The following is a 26,335-nucleotide window of genomic DNA, read 5'->3' as shown; positions in this document are numbered from 1 at the left end:
AGGCGCTTTGCCAACTAAGGTCAGCAGCATCCGTCCCCGTTAAAACAAGCAGCGGGCCCCAATCAATAATTCTGGAGTCAACCTGATCATCATTCCGGCGTTTGCTGTGGAGCTTCTTACATTTTTAGCTCGCTCGCTCCTGTGTTTGTTGTGGCAAAGTGAACTTTGAATTCCTGGGGTAAAGTACAAGCATGGAGATGTCCCTGCTCCCCTTGACCATCTCAGTAAAAAAAACACCTGAAATTCTACCGGTGTTTTATCTCTAACAAGGAAAAGAAAAGGCAAAAAGTTGCACGGAGAGACCACGGATGCTGGTTTCCTTTGTTCTGAGCCTGCAATAAGGGGAAGCCAGACCTGGAAACAAACGCGGCCCAGCGAAGCCCCTTTTTTCTTTGTGGCTTTTTAGGCAAATCTCTTGTGCAAATTTTTCCCTCGGCTGCTCGGCAGCTGCCTGCCACTATCAAAGGACAACATTCATTTGGATTTGTGCGTTGGGTGACTTTGGCACAGACTCAACTGGATTGGGAGGGAGGGACTCCCTGGACCGTTTCTGATCTGAGATCAGGTAAGCTGGAAGGAGACCACCTGAGCATTTCTGAACTGCAGATGGGCTGGGTGGTCTCCTGTCCATCCATCATTGTCTTAGAAAAGAACCATAGGTGACATCTCTAAGATGCCAAGAAAACTACATACGAGGGTCACCCAGAAAGCAATGCACCCCAGGTTTTTTCTCAGCCTACAGTAACGGTATGAATGCGAAACTTTAGATCGACATTATTTCAATAGTCAGATAGATTGTGTAGCTGCAGCCGTGTTTCGAAATGGCTTCTGTAAGTGTTGTACATTACAATCAACATGTCGTCATTGAATTTCTCACTGTGGAGAAAGAAACTGTTGGGAACCTTCACAGATGTTTGTGTAGAGTTGATGGGAGAATCTGCAGTCGACAGAAGGACGGTTAGTCACTGGACACAGAGGGGGAGGCCATTAGAGGTGCAGAAATGGCTTCGTGACCCGAACAAGGAGTGGTACCGACAGGACATACACGCCCTTGTGTCTCGCTGGAGGAAGGCCAAGGGAAGGGACAGAGAGACGGAGGGATGGCCAGATGGACATCCTGGACCCTTCCCTAAATGTGGGGAATAAAAAGGGAGGGATGGAATGTGTTCTCTCTGCAGAAAAAGAAATAAGAAAAGGCCCAGGAAACAAAGGCAGAGAAGAAAGACAAGCCCAGACCCTGGCCTCTTTCTCCTTCTGCAAACCCCCCTGAGGGCCAAACCGGGAAGGGAGGGGAGGGGAGAGAAGGGGAGGGCTCCTGCCTTCTCCTCCCTCTGGGCCTTCCTGCATTGGGGTCGAAAGGGGTCCAGTTTGTGCAGCTGGAATGGTTCTTTCTAAGCAACAGCCCAGCTCACTGCTTAATTGTGAAAATCCAGGACAGTAAGATGCTCTGCTCTGGTCCCCAACAACAGCCCTCCACCACCACACACACACACCATGCAGCCCTGACAGTGATGTGTTTTCGATTTCCCTTTTAAACCCCCCCTCCCACATCCCCCCCTTCCACGAAATCTGCATTAAATGGTTTTCTTCTTGTTTTCCTCTCTTCCCCCCCCCCCATTCCTTTGAATGGACATGGACTTAATCTGTGTGTTTCTTATTGATTGCGCGCTGGTGTTTGTTTGAAATGGGTTTGCACAGGGAGTGACGTGAGATATAAAGTTTTAAGAATATAATGACATAATTACGCGTGTACCACCAGCCATTTCCAGCGTGAGCTTGGACAAATCTGAACCGAAGAGCCTCGTTTTGCTGCGGTACTTCTCCACGTTTTGGGTGAGGGGATATCTGGGTGGATGGGCAGGAGGGACCAGCAGCCGACAGGTAAAAACAGGTGCTGCCCATCTGAACGAGAAAATCAGAGGAAAACCTGCCTTAAGATCAACAGAGTTCAGGCTAAAACATAGGAAGAATGGTTGCAGGAACTGGGCCTGGCTAGTTTGATGGAAAGAAGGACCAGGGGAGACATGACAGCAGCCTTCCAGTATCTCAGGGGTTGCCACAAAGAAGAAGGAGCCAAGCTATTCTCCAAAGCACGTGAGGGTAGAACAAGAAGCAATGGGTGGAGACTAATCAAGGAGAGAAGCAACTTAGAATGAAGGAGAAATTTCCCGACAGTCAGAACGGTTGATCAGTGGAACAACTTGCCACCAGAAGTTGTGAATGCCCCAACACTGGAAGTTTTTAAGCAGATGTTGGATAACCATCTGTCTCAAGTAGTGTAGGGTTTCCTGCCTACGCAGGGGGTTGGACTAGAAGACCTCCAAGGTCCCTTCCAACTCTGGTGTTGTTGTTGCTGCTGTTGTTGTTGGTATTATTATTATTATTGTTGTTGTTGTTGTTATTATTAGATACAATATTTGGAGCAAAGGGGTCAATTAAGTCAGCCCGCACCAACCTTCCGTTCACAGTCCAGCTGCCACTTTCCTGGGAATCCTCTGATGATCTTCTGACTTTGCCCACCATTGGCTGAGTGGGTCCAGCGTGGGAACCCCCGGCGAGGCCAGGGAGCCCAACCCGCCAAGGTTGACGCCCGCTTTCCTTTCTCTTCCACCTCTTCAGGGGACGGACAGAACCTGGTGACAGAGGACGTAACCGTGGTAGAAGGCGAGGTGGCCACCATCAGCTGCAGAGTCAAAAACAGTGACGACTCCGTCATTCAGCTCTTGAATCCCAACAGGCAAACTATTTATTTCAGAGACTTCAGACGTGAGTTCGAGGCCGGCTGCCAACCATTTTAATCTCAATATTTAGGGGTTGGTGGGAGGATTCGGGGGGGGGGGCACGATGTTTCTCTCCCACTTTGACCGCCAGGATCAGCCTTCTGGAATCCTGTGTCCATTTCTGGAGACCTCCCCTACAAAAAGATATGGATCAAATTGATCGGCTCCAAAGACGAGCTACAAAAATGGTGGAAGGTCTTAAGCATAAAACTGATCAGGAAAGACTTCATGAACTCCATCTGTAGAGTCTGGAGGACAGAAGGGAAAGGGGGGACAGGATCAAAACATTTATATAAGTTAAAGGGTTAAATAAGGTTCAGGAGGGAAGTGTTTTTAATAGGAAAGTGAACACAAGAACAAGGGGGCACAATCTGAGGTTAGTTGGGGGAAAGATCAGAATCAACGTGAAAAAATATTTGACTGAAAGAGTAGTAGATGCTTGGAACAAACGTCCAGCAGACGTGGTTGGTAAATCCACAGGAACTGAATGTAAACATGCCTGGGATAAACCTAGATCCATCCTAAGATAAAATACAGGAAACAGTATAAGGGCAGACTGGATAGACCAGGGGGTCTTTTTCTGCCGTCAGTCTTCTAGGTTTCTAGGTTTCTATGTGTCTGTCCCTTCCGCAGCCTTGAAGGACAGCAGGTTCCAGTTGGTGAATTTCTCGAGCAGCGAGCTCCGAGTCTCACTGACCAATGTCTCCATTTCGGACGAGGGAAGATACTTCTGCCAGCTCTACACAGACCCCCCACAAGAGTACTACATGACCATTACGGTGCTCGGTAAGAATCCCACCCCTATGTTCTGCTCCTTTGGAGGCAGGCAGGAGAAAGTAGCCTCGGTCCTGGGCACCTGCTCAGCGCAGCTTGGAAATAAATCCTCATGGTTTAGATTGTCCATGTCCCCATTATCGGTGCGAGTCAGGGTGGATGTGACAAAAGTTGAAACTGGAAGAAGCAACAGAGAGTAGAGTAGAGTGGAATAGAATAGAATAGAATTCTTTCTTGGCCAAGTGTGATTGGACACACAAGGAATTTGTCTTTGGTGCAGATGCTCTCAGCGTCCATAAAAGAAAAAGAGACATTTGTCAAGAATCATGTGGCACAACACTTAACGATTGTCACAGGGGTCAAATAAGCAATGAAGAAACAATATTAATTAACTAAAGTATAATTAAGGGCCAGGATCTAGGAAAAAATTAGGATAAAAAAGCCTGCTTCACACCAAGTTTTCTCTTGTCTCTAATATTTTTATTAGGTTATAAGGCAGGGATGGCGAATCTTTTGTTTCCTCGGGTGCCGAAAGAGAGTGCGTACACACTATCGTGCCTGCGAGAGTGCCCACATCCATAATTCCATGCCCGGGGAGGGTGAAAACAGCTTCCCCCATTCCCCGGAGTCCCTCTGGAGGCCAGAAACGGCCTGTTTCCCAACTTCTGGTGGGCACAGGAGGCTCATGTTTCCCGCTCCAAAGGCTTCCCTGGAGTTTGTGGAGGGTAAAAATGCCCTCCCCCATCCCCCTGGAGGCTCCCTGGAAGCCAAAAACGCCCTCCCAGAGCCTCTGTGCAAGCCAAAAATCAGCTGGCCGGCACACACATGCACCTTGGAGCTGAGTTAGGGCAACGTCTTGCGTGCCAGCAGCTATGGCTCCATGTGCCACTTGTGGCACCCGTGCAAAGGGTTCACCATCACTTTATAAGGTATTATAAAATACAAAAGCAAATAAGAGGACTGTGTAGGGGAAGGGAAAAGAAGGAAATAAGAGTGAGGAAGGTAGAGAAAGAAAAAGAAACATTGACTTCCAACTCTTATCTGTTGCATTAACAACAAAGCACAACATTTTGTTTTACCACAATAATATGAACCAGTCAGTTCTCCATAAATCTATTGGTCGATCAGTGAAACCCAAAATCAAAGTTTCATTCTTTTCCAACACCAAGCACAAAGGTCAGGAGCGGTTTCTGTGTGGAAACAAAAGTATTTGTCTGTTTTTCTTGGGGCAGAGCAGCCAATTTTGCCCTTTCCCCAAGTCTTCTCTGCAGGAGCCTCTCTCCCATAAAGCCTCTTCAGGCTTCAACCCATCCTATGCCATCTCTGAATGCCTCTTTGCCTGTTGGGCTAAGTAAGCCCAGCTCTGCTTTTGCCAGCAAGCCGGCTGGGGAACTGGTCCTCCCAGGCTGTCCTCCTCCAGCTTCTCCTCATTCCCAAAAGTAACCTGAGGGCTAAGCCGATCCATCAATCCTGGTTAACGAATTCCGCAAGACTTCTTCTGATTATGGCAGCCTCTGACGCTCCCGGTAATGAGGGAGCTTCAATTGCGACAAGAAATCTCCAAGTGAGATTTGGTCTCCTTGATTGGTTGCAGGGCTCCTCCTCTCCCTCTGCATCTCACCAGGCTCAGCTCTTAGTTTGATGGTATATTACAAGAGCTTCAAATTAGCCTGCAGTACGAATTTCAGATGCAGCTTTGGAGAATGGGCATTTTCCTCCAGGGATTCCTTTCCATTTCCTGGACCCAACCAGGTTGCCTTCTGCCTTGGTGCAGGGCATCTCCTGGGATACCCTCCATGCTGAACACACACACACACAGAGAGAGAGACTACTTCAGCTTCAACCACAACAACACACGAGCACACACCAGACACAAACTTTAACTAAACCGTTCCAAACTAGACTGCAGGAAGTATGAGTTTAGTAACCAAGTAGTTGATGCCTGGAACTCACTTCCTGACTCTGTAGTATCATCATCACCTAACCCCCAAACCTTGACCCATGGACTGTCCACTGTTGACCTCTCCCAATTCCTAAGAGGTCAGTAAGGGGCATGCATAAGTGCACCAGTGTGCCTTCCGACCCCTGTCCTTAATGTTTCTTTTTTTTACTATTATCATGCATATGATGTTATTATATCTTTGCATACCACCAATACGTACTTGACAAAACAAACAAACAAAATAAAAATTGTTCTGTCGGGCTCTCTGGTAGAATCCTCCCAAAAATTCACAGGTACAAATTTCAGACACACACACGTTTGAAAATTCAAAACAATGTTCTTTATAATGAAAATTCACTTAACCTAAGCCCTCTTTTGGTATAGCAAAGAGCATTCGTCTCCAAACAAACTGGTAATTTGTACAAGTCCCTTATCAGTTCTGTGATACTTAGCTTGCAGCTGTGAGGCAATTCACAGTCCTTCTTTCACAAAGTGAAACACACTTTGCTCTGGTTTAGTTTGAAAGCAGGGAAAAATCAGCACACAAAAAGTCAAAGTCAGTAAAGCAGTCACGAAACCCAAGGATCAGTTAATCCTCCACAATGGCCAAACCCACAGGCTGCTCTTTATAGCAGCCTCACTAATGACCACAGCCCCACCCAACCACAGGTGGCCTCATTTTCTTTGATAATAATCTCTCAGTTGTTGCTGCCTATGCATCGCTCTCCACATGCGTGGCTGTATCATTAACTCTTGTTCTGAATCCAAGGAGGAGCTAGAGAATTGATCTCCTTCTGAGCTGTCTGCCCCACTCTCCTCCTCCCTCATGTCTTCTTGGGCAGAGGAGCCTTCATCTTCAGATTCCACTGGGGGCAAACCAGGCCTGCAGCATGTGGATGTCTCCCCCACATCCACAGTCCTTGGGGCAGGAGCTGGGCCAGAGCTGACCACAACAAAAATAAATAATAAATAGCACTGGCATTTCTGGGGACAGTTGGGGAGGAACGACTGCTACCAGAAGCATCCTTGGCCAACCTGGAAGGTGGTGGGTGCCAACTTTTTCATTCTTTCAGGGTTTTTTGGAAGCCCCCCCCTCCCCAGGCGATTTTCGGAATATCCTTGCGGCTCAGCAGAGAAGCAACAACTCCGCCCTGGTTTTCATAGCCGAATCACTCAACCGCATCATCAGGACAAACCCAAATCAAAAAGGCCACTTATTCACATCCGCATGAATTTAAATCTTTGTTTCAGAGCTTTGTTAAATGCCAGCAATCATCTCCTAATGCCAGGATCACTGATTAAAAAGTAGAAGCCGCAAAGCTCTTTCTTGTCCCTCTCTACTTCTCCCCTCTTTCTCTCTCTCTGTCTGTCTCTCTCTCTGTCTGATTCTCTCTGTCTCTCTCTCTTTCTCTCTCTCTCTGTCTCTCTCTCTCTCTTTCTCTCTCTCTCTCTCTCTTTCTCTCTCTGTCTCTCTCTCTGTCTCTCTCTCTGTCTCTCCCTCTCCCCCTTCTCTCTCTCTCTGATAGAGGGGCTCTTGCAGATGTTTTAGTTGGTTCATGGTTCTCTAGTTATGCCTCCGATTATCCTCAGTTGAAGACATGGCTGGATTTGTTTCATCCCTTCGGCTTTGAGAGTCACTAGTATGAGAAGAGGAGAAAGGAGAAAGCCCCTCCCTCTAAAAAAATGTTTTCCAATGCCCTGATGGCTCCTATGGGCATATGTAGGCTGTCTCTTTGAGATCTATCAGGTGGGGGACATTTCTGAAGTTCTGGATTTTGTTAATAGCTATTTTATTCAGATTTACTATCAAAGAGTTAAAACTAATATAAAAAAATAAAGGAACAGAAATTAGGAAGTGCCAAAAGGGAAAAAGAAACCAGAAAAGGAGAAATGAGAATATGGTAAAGAAAAATAAAAGAAATATATAACAAAATGACTTTCTCCATTAAAAACTTACCACCTTCTCTAAAAAATGCAACAAATGATCTTTTCCTCCCAATTCTCACCTCTTACCTGTAAACAACTCCTTAAAGCCTCATCTGCAGTCCTGATCAGCAAAGCCCATTAAGGTTACCAGAGATAACAACATACCTATTTTAACTTTGATCAAAAAAACCAACTTTAAAGTCCTTCGTTTTATTTTTAACAATCTTGATCTTTAGTCCCTTCAAATAACATCCTAGAATTTGATTCCTTTTCATTTCTTCTTTGTCCTTTCTCACAAAATTCTTCAAAGCTTTAACAAGTCACTTTTGTAAACCCAATATGGGAAAGTTATCCAGGTCAGTCTCGTGGTTTGTTTTTTTGTCTCTATCCCTTTTAATTATTAAGACATCGCATCATTGCGCCCATAGGGGCAGACACAAAATTAAAATTAACTTCTGGGTTCATTCTGGTTTGGGGATTTTAAGTAGAGAAATCAGGCTTCTCCTCTTAGCCAGCCTTCTTCATACCACTAGAATAGGTTATGTCGTTCATTATTTGGGGGCTATAAAAGTGGAGAATTGGGGCTCCAGAGATGTCAAAGAAAAGGAGGGATCTCTGAAAATGCAGGTAAGAGCTGCTTTGGTGTTGAAATCCGGGTAAGGTTTCTTGATGGTGCCATGTTGGATTCCAAATCACTGAGATTGTCTCCTTTTTGTGTTTTTGACCTGTTTCGTTCCAGTCCCTCCACGAAACCTGAGGATCGAATCCCAGAAGGACACGGCAGTGGAAGGAGAGGAGATTGAGCTGAATTGCACGTCCATGGCCAGCCGGCCAGCCACGATGATCAAATGGTTCAAAGGCAGCAAGGAGCTCTTTGGTAGATCGACCCCCTCCTCCACCCGTCAACTCAGTGGTGTAGATTTAGAGGTGTCTTGAGGAGGAGGAGAGATGATCTCATCTCAGATGGGGAGACGGGGCCTGGTGTGGCTTCTGCTGACCCCCATGGGTTTATTTTCCAGGGAATGTAGGGTTGACTCACATGAGCTTCCTACCTGAGAGCCAGCAATCCAAGTATCTGAGGACAACCTCAGAACCTGAAATTAGGCACCTCGCCCAATATGCTCTTGGACCACCAATACGACCTGCCCAGAACCAGAACCAGAAAGCCTCTCCCCAGCTCAGACATGGTTTTCCCCAAACGTTCCTCCTAGGAGAAAAAGATGGGGTGCTTCCTCTGTCAGCTTCACTATGGAACCCCTTGGCAGAGGACACCCCATTCTCTGCTTTTCGACCCACCTCCTTCTAAAGCCCTGGGTCGCCTTTGTAGGTTCTTATAAGATGGTAGGTGAACCAGCCCTGGGAAGTGAAGTCCAATCCTTGCCATCACCTGGTCCTTCAGAGCTGGACCCCTCCCATTTTTTACCTGTTGGCATTGTCTTCCATCCCGTTCTTCTTCTTACTCAAGAGAAGACTTCCCAAAGGTTTCAACCGTGTAACTGAGACAAGATAGCAATAGCATGTAGACTTATATACTGCTTCACAGTGCTTGACAGCCCTCTCTAAGCCGTTTACAGAGTCAGCATAACCAACAATCTGGGTCCTCATTTGACCCACTAAAGAAAGAAGGAAGAAATAAAGAGGGGAGAGAGGAAGGAAGGAAGGAAGAGCAATAGCATTCAGACTTATATCCCGCTTCTTAGTGCTTTTCCAGCCCTCTCTAAGCAGTTTACAGAGAGTCAGCCTCTTGCCCCCAACAACCTGGGTCCTCATTTGACCCACCTTGGAAGGATGGAAGGCTGAGTCCACCTTGAGCCTACTGAGATTTGATCTGCCAAACTGCTTGCACTCTAACCACTGCCCCACCGAGGCTCTTAAGATCACCCTGCCCTGCTTCAGAGGGGCCTGGTTCTCTCGGTGTGGCACCTCACCCTCCCTGCCAGCATTGTAGTCGAGAAGAGCCACTTCCTCCCTGAAAAGAGACAGAGCTTCACCCCAAGAGTGACATCACGGACCAGGCAGGTGCCCATCAAGCAAAACACGCTCTGGCTTCCATCTACCCAACGTGGCCTTCCCTGGTCTCCCCCACAACTTCTACCAAGTGAGCAAAGCAACCCAGGGTTGCAATGCAAGGGCTTTAGGTTTTCCTACTTAGACTTTCCTGTTCGTTTTGCCTGTGGGGTGGGGGCGGCCCCCAGCTTTCCCTCCCTTCCTCGCAGCCCTCCTCCTCGTGTTCTGCCCTTCTCCTTCCCTTCCTTTTGGCAGGGAGCCCTGTGGGATGTCTCTGTTTCCACCCGCTGCCACCGCGTTTTCCTGGCCTTCAATAGTACCCGTGCTTAAATATTTTAATTACTACTTTTAATTATGTAAATCCATGGAGTCACTTTCCCTCTTAATTATTGATGATGGCTTTTGGCAGTAGCATCAGAGGAAGAGGGGAGAGGATTTTGGGCTCCGTTGACTTGAGTGTTTGGAAGACATCCTGCAATCCTAATCCTGGCGGTTGAAGGTGGTAGATCTTGTGTTTAACCACACGGAGCGAAAGGGGGGTCTCTCTTCCCTTGGAATCCAGGCGCCGGGAGGAGCACGAGCTGGCCAGCTTCATTTTGCTGGTAGGGGGGCTCCGTGACTTTGGAATTCAGCCTTTTCTCTCCCCTTCATTCAAGTCAGGTAGTAGGGAAAGTGAGTAGGATGCTTGGCTGCATAGCTAGAGGTATCACAAGCAGGAAGAGGGAGATGGTGATCCCGCTGTATAGAGCGCTGGTGAGACCCCATTTGGAATAATACTGTGTCCAGTTCTGGAGACCTCACCCACAAAAAGAGATGGATCAAATCGAACGGGTCCAAAGACGGGCTACAAAAATGATGGAAGGTCTTGTGCATAAAACGTATCAGGAAAGACTTCATGGACTCCATCTGTAGAGTCTGGAGGACAGAAGGAAAAGGGGGGACATGATCGAAACATCATTTAAATATGTTAAGGGGTTAAATAAGGTTCAGGAGGGAAGTGTTTTTAATAGGAAAGTGAACCCAAGAAGAAGGGGGCAGAATCTGAGGTGAGTTGGGGGAAAGATCAGAAGCAACAGGGGAAAATATTCTGACTGAAAGAGGAGTAGATGCTTGGAACAAACTTCCAGTAGACATGGTTGGTAAATCCACTGTCACTGAATGTAAACATGCCTGGGATAAACATAGATCCATCCTAAGATAAAATACAGGAAATAGTATAAGGGCAGACGAGATGGACCAGGAGGTCTTTTTCGGCCGTCAATCTTCTAGGTTTCTAGGTTTCTAAGTCTCCAATCAGGCAGTTGGGCAAAATGCTTCCATGGGAGTAGGGTCTACCCCCAGGTTTGGCCGTCTGCATCTTTGGGATGTGCCAAAACAGATGTCCACACAAGGTGTGGAAGATCAGGAGATGTTCTTGAGGTCTCCAAAGACAGAAAGAACAGATTCACACACACACATTTTCCAAACTACAAACCTGTGGGAAACTCCGGGGTGGATGTGAAATGCAACTAGGTTGCAGAGGAGGTCATCAGGCGGTGAGGTGGCCATGTGTGGTCCTTTGTGGCTGACCGTCTCTCTCGTCTCCCCGGTCTCTCTTTTTCTGCAGGCAAAACAGAAGTGGAGCAGTGGTCAGACATGTACACGGTGACCAGCCAGCTCTTGCTCAAGGTCAAGCGAGAGGACGATGGGGTCGCAGTTGTCTGTCAGGTAGACCATCCTGCCGTTAAAGACTTGCAGACCAAGTACTACCTTGATGTAATGTGTGAGTACCAAGATCGCAAGCCCTTCCCTCTATGCCTACGCGGTTTATGTCTGAGTTTCTTAAACTGGATTGTTTGGACTGTGGAATGTGACCTTGGAGCTTTGCCTTCAGGGTTTTGCTTTTAATCCATGTCTTCTCTTTTGAAAGAGTTCTGCTGTTCACTCTTGGGCGAATCACACAAACCTGTCTGTCGTTTTCATGCAGACATCTGGCTTTCATGAGCTGGTGCCTTCCAGATAGTTTGGGACTACACTTCCCCATAAATCCCAGCCGTAGGTCCACATTGGCTAGAATCTATGAGAGGTTCCCTTCAGCAACATCTGGAGGATATCAGCTTAAGGAAGACCAGAGGTTCAGTATAGTTGTGGGTTTCCGCAAAGCCCCGAAATCCTGAACAAACCTTTGGAGTGGGTGTTGAAGAGGAGTCTTCCTGCCGTAGAGTTCCTCCAGTTGTGTTGGAATACAATTCCGAGTCTTCTGGCCATTGGGTCTTCTCAGCTTCTCATTGTAGCTGAGCCTTGGGGCTCAGTTAAAGCTCTGCTGAATGAACCCACCAGAAGTTAATAGTCACCAGCAGCCTTTGAGCTGCCCGTTCTGGGCCACATCAGAGATTGAGGAGCAGCGAGTTCAGGTTCACCATCGTCAAATTATGTTGAAATACCCGCAGTGGCCCTTCTATAGACCCTGTCAACGTTGGCATGGCTCCTGGGTGGTTCACGCTTCTCCAACCAACTGCTTTTCCCATTTACTCTGTTTTCCCTCGGAATCTTTGGCTGCCAACATTGCTTGATGCTGGAATGCTGCATAACCAGCTCCCCTATAAATATTGCCACTAGAGGATAACTTCAAAGCTAAATTACTGGCTTGGCACTAAGCTGCGGCTTCCTGTTTCGGGCAGCTAGAGAAACCAGAGGGCGGCAGGAAAAATCTGGGCTCTGCCGATGGTTCCTTTCGCTGCCTGCCTTGAAAGATTGCCCAGAACTATGGCAGCCCCGAGCATCGATCCCAGGGGCTGGCATGCGCCCCATCCTGTCTTGAATGCCATTCAGCTGCCGCGCCATACGAAGCATGGAAGGAGGGGTGGTGGTGGAGCAGCCCGAGAGCCAGAACTGCACCAGGGCGATGCCTGCCTGGTTTTTTGCGTTTGCAACTCAACCATAACGTTACACAAAGAGCCCTCCCCCGTGTTAATTTACTTCGCCTGCTTCATTATGTCGTTCCATTATGAGCATTTCGCCCACAATTTTCATATCACCCCAAAGTATTGGGGAAGGAACATCCCCGTAATGGAAAAAAACAAAGCCAACCCCCCCATCAGATATTACCCAAATTGGCAGGTTGTGGCAGCCTAGTCACTGTGCTAATGTCCATTAGCATTTCTGGAAGAGCCCCATTAGCTTTTAATAACGTATTAGCACCTCTGCTAGGTCTGATCGGAGGAGCTTTCCCAGGTACTCGCCCACACGTGTGGGTACGCTCAGTGGGGCTTCCTGGGGGAATGGCCAAGGCCTCCGTCCTTCCAGCACCAGGGAGAACCGTGCAGGAGAACTCCAGGAGTAGTGAGCGGAGGTGTCACGGCCATGCCGCTGTTTATTGACAGGGATCTAATCCGAACATTTCTGAGGTCAAAGATCTCTCGGATTAATTCTATCAATGGAGAAACGGTGCTGTTCAGAGAGTGTAGTAACTTCTCCCTAATTGTGTCTCTCTTACCTAAACTTAACCTCTTTTATTGTGGTCAGCTGCCCAGAGTCCCTGGGGAGTGGGCAGCATACAAATTTTATTAATAAATAATAAGTAAATAATAAACCAAACCTTGCTGGCTTCTCTCTTGGCAGCTGACAGAGAAGCAGGGAAGTCCCCATGTCTGTTGCTCGCAGTCCAGCTCACTACAGGCCCTGGTAGAAAAATAACACTGTGTAAACACCCGGCCCAATGACAGCCCATTCTCCAAAGCTTTTTCTATTTTTTTCTTTTTAAAATATTTTTTATTAATTTTCCACTTTTAAAAACAACAACACAATAGTAAGTACAGAAGAAAATCAAAGAAAAATTAATAGTAGTATATACAGATATTAGCACTATATTAGCATTAAAGTATATTATATTAATTTATATTATATTAATTATATTATATTAATTATATTATATTATTTATATTATATTAATTATGCACCAGACTATAATTTGTCTCAAGTATATAAATTAGTACATGCTTTTTTTTCATTAGCAAATTAATTTCATATATACTTCAACAATTTATCATGCAGGCTATATTGCCCCCACCCCCAAATTGTAAAGTCTATATTTTATTTATTTTATTGATTACATACTTCATGGTATTTTAAAAAGTAAAAACAATAAACACATTAACATTATTAAAACAAGCTTGTTTGGGGTCTGGGATTTGCAATCGGAGCCTAGAGTTGGGCTCACTGTTACCACGTCATACCTGTTAGATGATCATCCTGTTGTTGCCAGGACCCCAAAGCGCCAAGCCAGGGGGGTCTCAAGGTTGGACTGCAAGGCTTCATCCAACCTTCTGCTCCCTAGTTGGCAGGTGGAGAGAGAGAAAGACCAGGTGGGAGAGGACACGGCAGGTCCTGGATCCCGGTTCCCTCTGCCTGGTCCAGGTGTGAACAGATCCTGTCATCCTCTTTCCTGAACCAACGAATGCGCAGTCAGAGCCCGTAATTTTTTTCACTCGGGCATACTTAGTAGAAGATAGAAATCAGAAGGTGGCAGCTTGTAATAGAAAGGAAGGCATTAGCAGGTGAAATTCAAATTATCTATGGAGCTTCTTTTCAAGGCTGTGAGCTAATTCGTGTTTGCTCAAAGGCTCGAACAGACAGCTGTGTGTTAGCATTAGCACAGGAAAGGAAGGAGAGAAAGAAGTCGTTGAGAATGGCCGCAGGGTGGACGAGGCTGGCGTTTGGGAGCCCTTCACCTTGAGCAGAAGATTCTGGACAGGTTCTTAAAAGGAGGACATTAACCTGAAACCCATCTAGAGACGTAGAAGAAGGTTTGACATGAGAATGACTGAAAGGCAACTTTTCACGCATTAAAAAAGAATCCCAGAAGCCTCCTGAGCAATTAGCTTCGATGTGGTGAACTGTGGTTTGCACAAACACTGTTGCCACCCATCCAAGAAAGTTGGCTTGTGGCATATAACAACTGGAGTCTCTGCTGGTGTCTAGAAGTGTGATCGGGCTAGTCTTGGGCTCATGTCTATGCATGTTGGAAGCCTCTTCTTGGACCAAAGGAGCATGTGTTGTCTCTCTTCGGTCCTACAGCTATAAAGGTGCTTGAATGAATAAGGAATGGTGGGCTGATGCCTTCTCCCACCACTTCTAGCTAAGGGTTGCTGGAATATTGGGGTGATGAGGACAATAAAACAGGTGGCATTTGGGATATTTTGGACAACAAGGAAGGGTTATGGTGCCTCTTCCTGATAGTTAATATTTTGAAGTTTGGAGCAAGCTGTTAAAAGTATTTGTAACTCTCACACACACAAGAGGGGAAGGAAGAGAGGCTTTGAATTGGTGCAGAGGTCTTTCAGGCAGTAAGCTGCATTTTGCCTCTGGCAGGGCCTTTTTTTGTATGATAGCATTTCAAAGAGTTGGGTCTAAACCAGCGATGGTGAACCTATAGCACAGGTGGCACGCGGAGCCTTATCTGCTGGCACGCGAGCCGTTGCCCAAGCTCAGCCCAGTAGTTAGAGTGCAGCACTGCAGGCTCCTTCAGCTAACTGCTAGCTGTAGTTCAGCAGTTCAAATCTCACCAGGCTCAAGGTTGACTGAACCTTCCATCCTTCCGAGGTGGGTCAAATGAGGACCCAGATTGTTGGGGGCAAGAGGTTGACTCTGTCAACCGCTTAGAGAGCGCTGCCAAAGCCCCGTGAAGCGGTGTACAAGTCTAAATGCTATTGACTGTTTCGAGGTGCGTCTGTCTGCATTGGTGGACTTGCGCACAGTCACAGCCAAGGAGGTGACGACGGTGTACAACCTCATTTCTAAAAACAGAAACGGTGCCTATAAAGCAGATGGAGCCACCCTGAAAGTGCTAAAGAAGCGAAGGGGAGTTGGGGGGGGGGGCTGCCTTCCTGCCTGTGTTTGCAGTGCCAAGGTCCCCCCCGCCCTGTGTTTTGAGGGGAGGGGGCAGCAGAGCCTTAAAGCCGGAGGAGAAGACACGCAGAAGAGAGCCATAATTAATAGAACCCGGATATTTGTCACGTCTGCTTGTACGCTTATGAAAACATACAGCCGGGGAAACCGCTGCAACCTCTGTTTGTTGTCGATGCCAAGAGAATACCCGGTGCCCAATTATGTCTAACAAAGAGAGGGAGACGCCAAGCGATGTAGGCGCCTCGTGTTTCTATTAATCTGCCGGCTTCTGGCGAGTGCAGATATTAATTGCACCAGTATGCAGTGGAGTGATTAACTTCAATATAATTTATCATCTGGAGATTTCTGAACATAAATAAATGAGCTGTTTTGTTCGGCGAGGTGTTGACCCTTTCTGAATATCTGATTTAAAAGGGGGGGGGGTTCCTATATTAGTAGTAGCGTTATTGTAAATATCAAAAGACCCCAATCAGCCGATTTGTATCCTCGTTTGGTTTTTCTGGAGCATTAGCCTCTCTTGTTTGTGACATTTCCCAGTTGGGTGCTCATTTGCGAGCTCATTGATAGGCCTTTCCTCAGAGGAATTTGGTGGGAAGCGAAGAGCGAAGGCCGGAGCAGCATAGGGCTGTCACACCCAGCAAGGGGGCAGTTGAGTGGGGCTGGGGGGTTGGAAGAGGGACGCCCGATCCTGAGCCCCAAGGGCCTGGGATCTGGGAGGGACTAAAAGGCCACATTAATTGGATAATAATAATTGGATAATAATATTATTAATCATTATTATATTAATAATTATATGAATATAATTTATAATTATATTAATATATTACTTATAATAATAACAATAATAACAGAGTTGGAAGGGTTGTGTGTTGGAATTGTGTGTGTGTATGTGCATTGCCCCACCATCCTTGATTACCAAAATGGTCTTATACCTTGACGACGTCTCAGCCTCTGATGTGAGGAATTTCTCTGCCTGCAACGGAGCCAAATTGTGCGTGCCGCTTGTGATTGGTGGCAAACGCCGAAGGGTTTGCAGTCTTTAACCAGCTAATTTAACAAGAAGTCGGCAGGTTTTTTTCTCTTTCTTCCTTCCAAGAACAAGGAAGCGAAAGCATTTTGAAGGTTATTTAGCAAATCCCGGCCTAATCTCCAGACTGAAATATCTATTACTTTGTCAGGGAATAAGGGAATCAGTACAGATTTGTGCCCGGGAGTGAAGAGGATTCAATTTTTATCTGAACTTGCCGAATAATGCGGAACTATTTGCTTTGTTTTCCTATGTTCCTTGCCCTTCAGTGCTTCTCCAGCATCCTTTAGGGCTGTGGTGGCAAAGCTATGGCAGGCATGCCACCTATATCTGCCGGCATGCAAGCCCTCACCCTAGCTCATCTCCAGTGCACAGTGCATACTGGCCAGCTGATTGTTGGCTTGTGTGGAGGCTCTGGGAGGGCATTTTCAGCCTCCGTAAGGCCTCTGGTCAGGCAGGGGAGGGTGTTTTTGCCCTCTGCAGGCTCCAGGAAAGCCTCTGGAGGGCCAAAAATGGGCCTTCTGGGCCCACCGGAAGTCGGGAAGCAGGGCAGCATGGGAGGAGGTGGTGTGTCGCACATGCATGCTCAGGGGGTGTGGCACATGGGAGGGCGTTGAATGATGGATGTGGGCAGGCATTTGCATGCAATAGCGTGCGCATGTGCTTTCACGGGGAAAGAAAGATTCTCTATCACCGCTCTAGGGGACGATGGGCTCTAGTCTCCCCCAAGCATTTCTGTGCCTGAAGTGGCTCTAATGCCCCCTCCCCATCATTGACCCATTGATGGGCCCAGCTGCTCTGCTTGTCCTCCTGCCCTGCTTGGATGGCTCCTCTGTCCCACCGTTTCCTGCCACATCCCTTCCGTGGTTTGCAGCTCTGGACGGGCCACGCCTGACGAGAGGGGTCGTGGCCACGGAGTCCAGCGGCTTCTGCCTTCAAGATAGGCAGGACGGGTTAGTTTCCACTTCGGTCCCACGAGTAGTGGGAGCAGCCCAATGTCTTTCTCAACCGGATTTGTCTTTGCCAAGTGACTGTGTGTCATAACTTCTGAGTGTTGCAGAGAAGAAAATATTGGACACAGTGTGTAGAGGCAAACAAGCTGCCTCTGGAGCCCAGAAAGGTAGGTTTGCTGAATTCCCGGAGGTCACTGGGACATAAATGCAGTCTTCTCCCTGATTTCAGAGGATGTGTATTGACCTTCTGTGTGGGGTGTGAGTTCTAAAGCATGCCATTTGCTCATAAAAGTGTACTTGGCCTTCAAATATCAGTGCTTCTCAACCTGGGGGTCGGGGCCCCTTTGGTGGTCGAATGACCATTTCACAGGGGTCGCCTGAGACCTTCATGGGAAAAGTCAAATTTCCCCTGATGTCAGGAACTAAAACTTCTATTCTAGCGCCTTGGAATATATTTTTACAATCTGACCAATCAGGCGTTAACAGTGGCAGTGCCCCTCTGACCTTCCTGCCAATCAGCTTCAAGCTCTGTTGGGAGAATTGGCACTAGATTTATGGCTGGGGGTCACCACAACACAAGGAACTGTATTAAGGGGTCACGGCATTAGAAAGGTTGAGAACCACTGCCTTAGATGTTCTCCCAAATGTTTCCCATTGTGGAGGCATCTCATTTGAGGTTGTTCTGTTTCCATGATGAAGGTGCTTAGGGGTGTCAATTCCATCCCTCTGAAAAACAGCCGCCTTGTTCTCAGACTTTGACGAGAGAAATGGCTCTATTTATTGAAGACTGGTTGGAAAGCCCAAGTGAGGTCAAGTGACCATCACAGAAGTTCTACAATGGACACTGCTCAAAATAATAAAGGGAACACTCAAAGAACACATCCCAGATCTGACTGAATGAAATATTCTCACTGAATACTTCGTTTTGTACAAAGTTGAATGTGCTGACAACATGTGACATTGATTGTCAATCAGCGTTGCTTCCCAAGTGGACAATTTGATTTCATAGAAGTTTGATTGACTTGGAGTTACATTGGTATGTTTAAGTGTTCCCTTTATTTTATTTTGAGCAGTATAATCCTTCTCTACATTGTGGGAAGCTGATTTTCTAGATGGGGAGAGATTTTCTAGTTATTGGACTTGTTCAATACTTATTGGACTTGTTATTGGCCTTGTTCAATACTTATTTCCAACTACTAGGAACAAAGCTCCCCTTGGAGTAACCCACTCCCAGTGGAGGATTTATGCATTCGATCAGAAACTACTAGAGGTCCAAAGACATGGAATCTTCTTGAGAAGGTCGATTTTTATTCCTCCAAGCCCTGTGGAATACTCAGGGGCTCCTAGGCACCTCGGTCTGTTAAACTTTGAGTAAACCTGGAGAATTGGGTTGTGCCAGGCAGCTGGGGGGGGGGGGGAGCCAGTGCAGCCCCTTCTTCGAGAAAGGAAGAAAACCCTGTAATTATCAACCAGTGAACTTAACATCAATACCCAGAAAGATGCTAGCGCAAATAATAAAGCAGCCCATTTGTAAGCATCGTGGAGATAAGGCCATTATTGCTGAGAGTCAGCAAGGCTTTGTGAGGAGCAGGTCAGGTGAGACAAATCCTGTCTCCTCCTTTGACAAGGGGGCTGCTTTATTGGAAAAGGGGAAGGCGGAGGGAGGGGATAATCTGCCTCCCTATTAGCAAAGTTTCCACATGACATTCTCATTGACAAGCTGCTATAGTTCTGCTTTAGACGGCAGAGCAGTAATATGGATTCATGACCTCAATGGCTAAATGCAACCAGGGAGTCAAGGACCCGAGGAAGCTGGAGGCCCTTGAGATGCTCAAGGCTGGAGAGGAGAGGGGTCTCCAGGGTGCAGATCCCCCTGAGGATGCCCCAGGGAAAAGAGAGCGAGGGCTTATTGTTCTTTCCCTTGTTGCAAACGTAAGGCCAGAAATGATGAGTGCCAATTGCAGCGACCTGGGTTTTCACTGAACTATCATGAAAACGCTCTTAAAGATCTGTGCAACCTTTAAACTGTCTTTATCTGCGGAGGTTTTGGGGTCTCCATTTGTAGGGGCTTTTCAGAAGAGGTTGACTGGGTTTCCTTACATGCTGCAGAGATGTTGGACCAGAGGATCCTTGAAATCTTTTCTCTAACCCCGCGAGTTCTTCCTTCCTCTGACGTCTGCTATTAAAACTGATTTTCTCTTACGGAAACGGTGCTCAGTTTTGCTTGCTGCAGCCTCTACTTCCAGTGCTTTTCACGAACCCATTTTTATTTATTTATTTACAGCTGTTGAGTTCCTGCCTTTCCTGCTGGGAGATTTTTTTTCCTTTTCTGATTTCTTTTCATGCTAAGCTTTCTGTTATTGCAGGAGGATGAGGAAGATGGCTTAATCTTTACTGTCTCTGGTCTATGTCCCTTAAAAAATAAAAAAGACTTTGATTTGGTTGCTATCGATCCGACACTTTTGTGCTAAGGAAAAATGCGCTTCTCTTCCTGCTCTTTCTATTATGTAGAATGTGTGTGGTTTTAATCTCAAAATCAAAACTATTGATTTATTAGGTTTACTAAATTTATACTTGCTGTTATCCACAGACGCCGAGTGGTTAATGATAGCCCAGTGTCAGTCAACAGTACAATAACACTACTATTTTTGCTCTTCGTTTTTCATTATTAATTGAATCTTGACCCATTTTCCCGTTAATAAGCTACACCAAACTCTACTACCCCCATTAATTCTGTCTACGGTCGCCCCTCTTCCCTTGTGTTTTGCACACTGTTCTATTGTTGACATGTTGTGAGCCGTCCCGAGTCCACGGAGGAGGGGGGCGCATAGAAATCCAATAAATTTAATTTAAATTACCGTAATTTATTTCATCCTTGTGAGTCTGCTAAAATGGCTTTATCCAGTGTTTCTTTCCCCCACTTTCAAACCCTTGTTTCTGGATACTCAGCATGCAACAATAACCCTGCCTCTCTGTTCTATTTTTTTCCCTTGTCTCCTTTGTTAGTTGCCTTTCTGCTTTTCATGTGCGGCTTAAGACCCTGTTCCTCTCCTCCTGGTGCCTTTCATTTCAGATTTTCCCTCTGGTTTCCTCCCAGTCTCCCTTGTTTTGGGGGAGAGACGGTTGCTCATTAAACCAGCGTGGCTCTCCCACCGTTTTCTTTTCATATCCCTGGGAGTCTGTCTTAGCTGATTTTTTATTTAATTGGTTTCCTTCATCCCCCCACACCCCCCAAAAAATGTTTTACTCCCATTTGCTTTCTTCCTCCTTCGGTTTTAGGGTTTTCTCAAAAATTGATTTTCTTTCTCAACCCAAGTGCATCAAAGCCTACTTTTCTTGAACTGAGCAGAAGGAGGAGATCCTTGGGGGTTTCAGTGCTAATCCTGGGTCACCTTCTTTCTTTCCAAGACTGCTTTTGTGTGTGTGTGTGTGTGTGTGTGTGTGTGTGTGTGTGACTTGCAATGGTGGCCATTGGAGACTTTTGAGTCCCAGGTGAGGAGGGGAGTGGGGCTGATGGGAATTTCAGACTTGGGTTACCTTACATGAGAGGTCCAGATACTTCCCTCATCTCTCATTCCGGCCTGGAGATTGTTGTACAACTTTGTGTAGTTGCACCAACGGAGCCCAACACTTGCCCTCCAACAGTGTCAAAAGAGCTTCTGGAAAAGCTGTGGGTTGTGTTGTCTTGGTTCAATGTTCCTTGAGTGTCTGCTTTTGAATTACCATTGTGTTATCTTTTTTTACTTACCTATCTTAAACGATACCGTCAATTCCATAATAGCATTTTCAAATTATAACTACTGACTTGGGGGGGGGGGGAGAGAATGGGAGGGCTGTGTGAGTCTGTTACAGAGAAAATGAGTTTTGTGGCGTGAGATGTTGATGCGGTAATACGTTTGTGACTCATGTAAAGTGTATCACGTTCTCCTCTAGCTTTTTTCAATCTTGTGTGTGTCATACTAGAGAGTTTGCAAACGGTGATGCCTAAGACACCTTATTAAGCTATTTTCTTATAGGATAATTGGAAACCTTGCACTTGGTGATAACTCAGTCGTGGTGTTGACTGTTATTTACAGTGTTGCTTGTATTGTCCTCTGATTATGAGAACTGGGTTGAAGGGTCCTTATCTCATCAATTAAGGGCCAGATCTGGCCAAAACTTTCTGCCTTTAGGTTTTGCAAAAAGATCCAACTTCATTCTCGCCAGGACAAAAAAAATGTGGTTGCTAACAAGTGTTCTGTGTTTAATTGTGAATGTCTTGTGTTTGTCTTTTAATCTGTCCGTGTCTATTCCTAACCTGGCTTCTATCCCAGGATTTGTAGTGTTGGGTGGGGGGAGATTATCCAGAATCTAACATGTTTCTTTATTGTTGGCCATTCCTAAAATTACCACCACAGGCGCTGCGGATTCAACGTGTCCACATGAAGGGTTCGATTAGCTACTTTATTATTGCTCCTGCCTATAACACAGGAATCTTCCCAGACTGGTGCTTTACACCTGGGTTTACACACTAGATAAGGTTCAACGGCATTCAAGGGGCGTCAGTTCCCCCTTTCTGGCTACACAAGGATTCCAGACTTATTCCCTGCTTGACTCCTCCTCCTCCTGGTTTGGCCCATGAAATATCCACGGCAAGGAAGAGACGGTCTCACTCTGAAGGTGTCCTGGCAATGTTGGGTATTGTGTCTGTGTGGTGGTTGTGGTTTAGGGCCACCTGCTCCGTAACTGCTCTTCTCCTGCAGGGTCTTTCCAAAGGGTTCCCAGATTCTCTCCCTGGGCGTAAAATGCTTTTATCCCCTTGCTGTTTATTGAGGGGTGGGGGGGATTGGAGAATTCCCTCGGCTCAGCCTACTACTCCTTCTTGACGAATGCTCCCAGAAGAGCCCGGCCTATTAATTTGCCACCGCACAAAGGATTGCCAGCCCATAAAATATGATGCATGATAAAAGGTATCAATTCCGAACGCCGCAAATCTGCCGTTTTGCCCTAGCGTGAAGGCAAATGAGTTTCCTTTAGCTCGAATGAGTTCAGAGATAAACTTCAATTTAACAGAATTTCTTTTTTGCAAGAACCAGGGGGAGCCGCTGCCTCGGCGCTCAAGGTTTCTTATCAACATGTTCGGTTTGGAGCTTATGACTCAACTTAATTTGGGGAGACGCCGGGATAATGTACAGACCAAAAGGTCCAACCGCCCGGGAGAAGCCCTTGACCGTTTTCTTCTGCAGGACTTTGCCTCTTTAAAGAATTGACCCAAGGAGCTCTTTGGCTTGGTGTCTTTTTGTAATGGGGTGACTCATCCATCCGTTCATTCGTTCATTCTTACTTTTTGTTTCCTCTCTTTTTTCATTGTCTGTGTGTGTCTTTGATGTGCAGATAAGCCCGAGGTGCAAGTCTTGCAGAATTCTCCTCCGCAGCCGCTCACAAGGAAGGGGACCTGCTGGAGCTCCTCTGCAAGTCAAAGGGAAGCCAGAGTAAGTGAGGCCCCCACGTGGGGGGTTGGGCCGGCTGCCACCGAGCAGGGCCTCTCTTGGGTTGCTGTGTGGCCCCTGCCCCCTTCTTCAACCCCTGCGTCTTCTCTGTCCTGCTCCTGGTCCTGGGCTCTCTGCCATCGGGCAGTGGAGGCACCCAGGTGGCCATCCACCATCCTGCTCGAAGCAACCATTGAAGGCCTTCCTTCTAGAGCAGAAGAAGGGGACCACGCAGGGGCCGTCAATCATTCTAGAGCAGAGCCAGGTGGTGCAAGTGGTTAGAGCGCATGCTCCTTCAGCTGACCGCTAGCTGTAGTTCAGCAGTTCAGATCTCACCACCAGCTCAAGGTGGACTCAGCCTTCCCTCCTTATACTGTGGGTCAAATGGGGACCCAGATTGTTGGAGGCAAGAGGCTGATTCTGTAAACTGCTTAGAGGGGGCTGGAAAGCACTACGAAGCGGTATATAAGTCTAAATGCTATTGCTGTTGCTCTGGCTACACCCCAGGAAAGAAAGAGAGGCAAAGAGACGGAGAAGGAGAGGAAGGAAGGAAGGAAGGAAGGAAGGAAGGAAGGAAGGAAGGAAGGAAGGGAGCCATGGTGGTGCAGTGGTTAGAGGTCAGCACTGCAGGCTACTTCAGCTGATTGCTGGCCTGTAGTTCAGCAGTTCAAATCCCACCACCAGCTCAACGGTGGGTCAAATAAGGACCCAGATTGTTGGGGGGCAAGAGGGCTGATTCTGTAAACCACCCAGAGAGGGCTGTCCAAGCACCTAGGAAGCGGTCTACAAGTCTAAATGCTAAAATGCCAAATCCTTCATTCTAGAGCAGAGAAGGTGACTATACAGTATGTGGACCTCTGTTGGGGCTGCACATGGGAATTAAGCAGAAGAGCTGGGAGAGGCTTCCTAGTTGAAACATGGCAGGGGTGGAATTCTAGGAGAGGAAGATCCCCTCCTCACCCAGGCCTAAGTACTTCATATTTGTCAGGTTTTCATTTCCCTAAGCTTCCAAATCCCTAAATGGAGGTGCTAATAAGCTGTTGCAAAAAATTGAAGCATTATAGCAGGGGTTTTTTTCCCCGGTAGCTTTTTATATCCAGGCTCTTAAGAGCCATTTCTGAGCAGGAGTGAAATCTTTTTCGCAGTGCATTAGTGCAGAAGAAACGACAGATATTTCGAGCAAGGGAAGGGGTGGTGGTGGGTTTTGTAGGCTGGGTTTTTACTTACTATTAATTCTTTACAACTCACCGCTTTTGCATCCGAGCCTCTTCCTTTCTCAGTCGTCTCAAATGAATTAAGCAGAACCAGAGATAACCGTAATCCTGTGTTTTTCACCCTTTGCACCTTTAAGATGTCTGGACTTGAAGTCTGCGCCTCTTAGAGATGCCAAGGTTAAGAAACGCTCTGTTCTAATCGATATATTCCTGGTTGAGCCAATAAACACACACACACACACAACCAGTCACTCCACTATTTCCCCCCAACACACAGCAATTCTGTTCAGTGGAGCTCTTGGACAGAAGAGACACATTCCGCTAGGTAAAAATCTTTCAGTTCTTTCTTTCTTTCTTTCTTTCTTTCTTTCTTTCTTTTCTTTCTTTCTTTCCTTCCTTCCTCTCCTTCCTTCCTTCCTTCCTTTCCTTCTCTCTCTCTGCTTCTTTCTTTCTTCCTTCCCTCCCTCCCTCCACCCTTCCTTCCTTCCTCTCCTTCTCTATCTCTGCTTCCTTCCTTCCCTCCCTCCCTCCTTCCTTCCTTCTTTCCTTCCTCTCCTTCTCTATCTCTGCTTCTTCCTTCCTTCCTTCCTTCTTATTTCTTTCTTTCATTCCCCCCCTCCTGTTGGCTCGGCTTGGTTGCATGTTTCTGGGTTTTGCTTTTGAGTGTTGTATTTTGTGGTGTTGTCTTTCCCGTTCTCTGTGATATATTCTAATTTATTCATTGTGTGGAACCCATCACACATTGTGGCTTAACATGAATGTTTACTCTTCCTATGAAGGAACGAGAGAGAAACAGATTGCTATCTAGGCAATTACATTCCAGGTGCCCAGAGTAATTCAGAAAGCCATAAGATTTACCACTGATTTATGTAGTGGTTGGGGTAGGTCTGACTTGAAAGAAAAGACTCAGCTCCTGGCTTGGACAGATCAGGGGTGGGGGGATCATTTCAACCCCCCCCGACCCCCCAAATCCTCCCCCAAGGATGCTTCTCTGTTTGTGGTTAGCTGATTCCTCCGTCCGGAGACAGTGTTCACCACCTTTCTTTCTTTCTTTCTTTCTTTCTTTCTTTCTTTCTTTCTTTCTTTCTTTCTTTCTTTCTTTCTTTCTTTCTTTCTTTCTTTCTTTCTTTCTTTCTTTCTTTCTTTCTTTCTTTCTTTCTTCCTTCCTTCCTTCCTTCCTTCCTTCTTTCTCAGACAGACTCACTGGGGCTGGAGTTTATGCTGGCAGGGATGGGGGGTGTCCAGGTGGCCCGGGAAGCTCTTTCACGATGTTCTTCTTTGGGTCTTCTTCTCAGGCCGGTTGATGTGACGTGGTTAAGAGTCGACGATGAGATGCCCCAGCACGTTTTGGTCTCAGGGTCAAACCTCCACATTGACAGCCTAAACAAAAGCGATAACGGCACATACCGTTGCGAGGCTTCCAACCAAGTGGGGACGACCCATTCTGATTACACGCTTTACGTATACGGTACGTCAGACCAGCACGCCTTTTCTTCCAGACGCCTCGATGCCTGATTGCACGCGAGATCTTTGGGGAGGGGGCGTGGTCGGGGTCGGCCAACGAGCCCCCTTGGGCTGGAGTCAGCTGCCTCCCTTGGACCCAGGCCCAGCATGAGCCGACTGAACTGGAACGAAGCTGGCTAGTTCCTTCCCTTCCTTCCTTCCTTCCTTCCTTCCTTCCTTCCTTCCTTCCTTCCTTCCTCCCCTTCCTTCTCTCGTTCCTTCCTTCCTTCTTCCCTTCCTTCTTCCCTTCCTTCCTTCCTACACTTCCTTCTTTCCCTTCCCTCTCTCCTTTCCTTCCTCCTCTCCCTCCTCTCGTTCCTTCCTTTCCTTCCCTTCTCTCCTTCCTTCCTTCCTTCCTTATTTACTTCCATCCCTTCTCTCATTCCTTCCTTCCTTCTTCCCTCCCTTTCCTCATTCCTTCCTTCTCTCATTCCTTCCTATGTCCCTTCCTTCTTCCCTCCCTCCATTCCTTCCTTCCCTTCTCTCCTTCCTTCCTCCCCTCCCTCCCTCCCTCCCTTCCCTCCCTCCCTCTTCCTTCCCTCCTCTCCTTCCTTCCTTCCCTTCTTTCCTTCCTTCCTTCCCTCTCTCCCTCCCTCCCTCTTCCTTCCTTCCTTCCCTCCTTTGCCTGACTCCAGGGTCACTTTCTCCTTGCACTGAGTAGACCGGTCTTGCCCTTGCGATTTCCTTAGTGGACGGAGCACCCCCAAACCCAGAAGGGGAAATGCTGGGGCTGGAGGGGGTAACCGTTCACTCCCTTCTGGCGGGACACGTTCAGCCAGGTCTCCAAACATATTTTATTTAAGTTGTGAAAACCGTGAAGAAAAACTTGGGTGTGGGAGTTTTGTTTCCCTGGTG

At 47.0% G+C, this 26,335-nt stretch overlaps 1 protein-coding gene across 1 annotated transcript in view; it reads left to right on the top strand.

Moving 5' to 3' along the window:
* The window catches only part of CADM1 (cell adhesion molecule 1), a 218,155-nt gene that overhangs the window by 149,779 nt on the left and 42,041 nt on the right, over positions 1–26,335 (top strand). Inside the window, 8 exon segments of the mRNA XM_070765600.1 lie at positions 2,620–2,766; positions 3,414–3,566; positions 8,162–8,299; positions 11,036–11,191; positions 22,669–22,716; positions 22,719–22,745; positions 22,748–22,766; positions 25,273–25,445. Coding sequence (XP_070621701.1) covers positions 2,620–2,766; positions 3,414–3,566; positions 8,162–8,299; positions 11,036–11,191; positions 22,669–22,716; positions 22,719–22,745; positions 22,748–22,766; positions 25,273–25,445 — 861 coding nt within the window.

Source organism: Erythrolamprus reginae, chromosome 12, assembly GCF_031021105.1.
Source record: "Erythrolamprus reginae isolate rEryReg1 chromosome 12, rEryReg1.hap1, whole genome shotgun sequence".
In the NCBI taxonomy this organism is placed as follows: Eukaryota; Metazoa; Chordata; class Lepidosauria; order Squamata; family Dipsadidae; genus Erythrolamprus; species Erythrolamprus reginae.
Note: the sequence above shows the minus strand (reverse complement) of the source record. Positions and strands in the feature narration are given on the sequence as shown.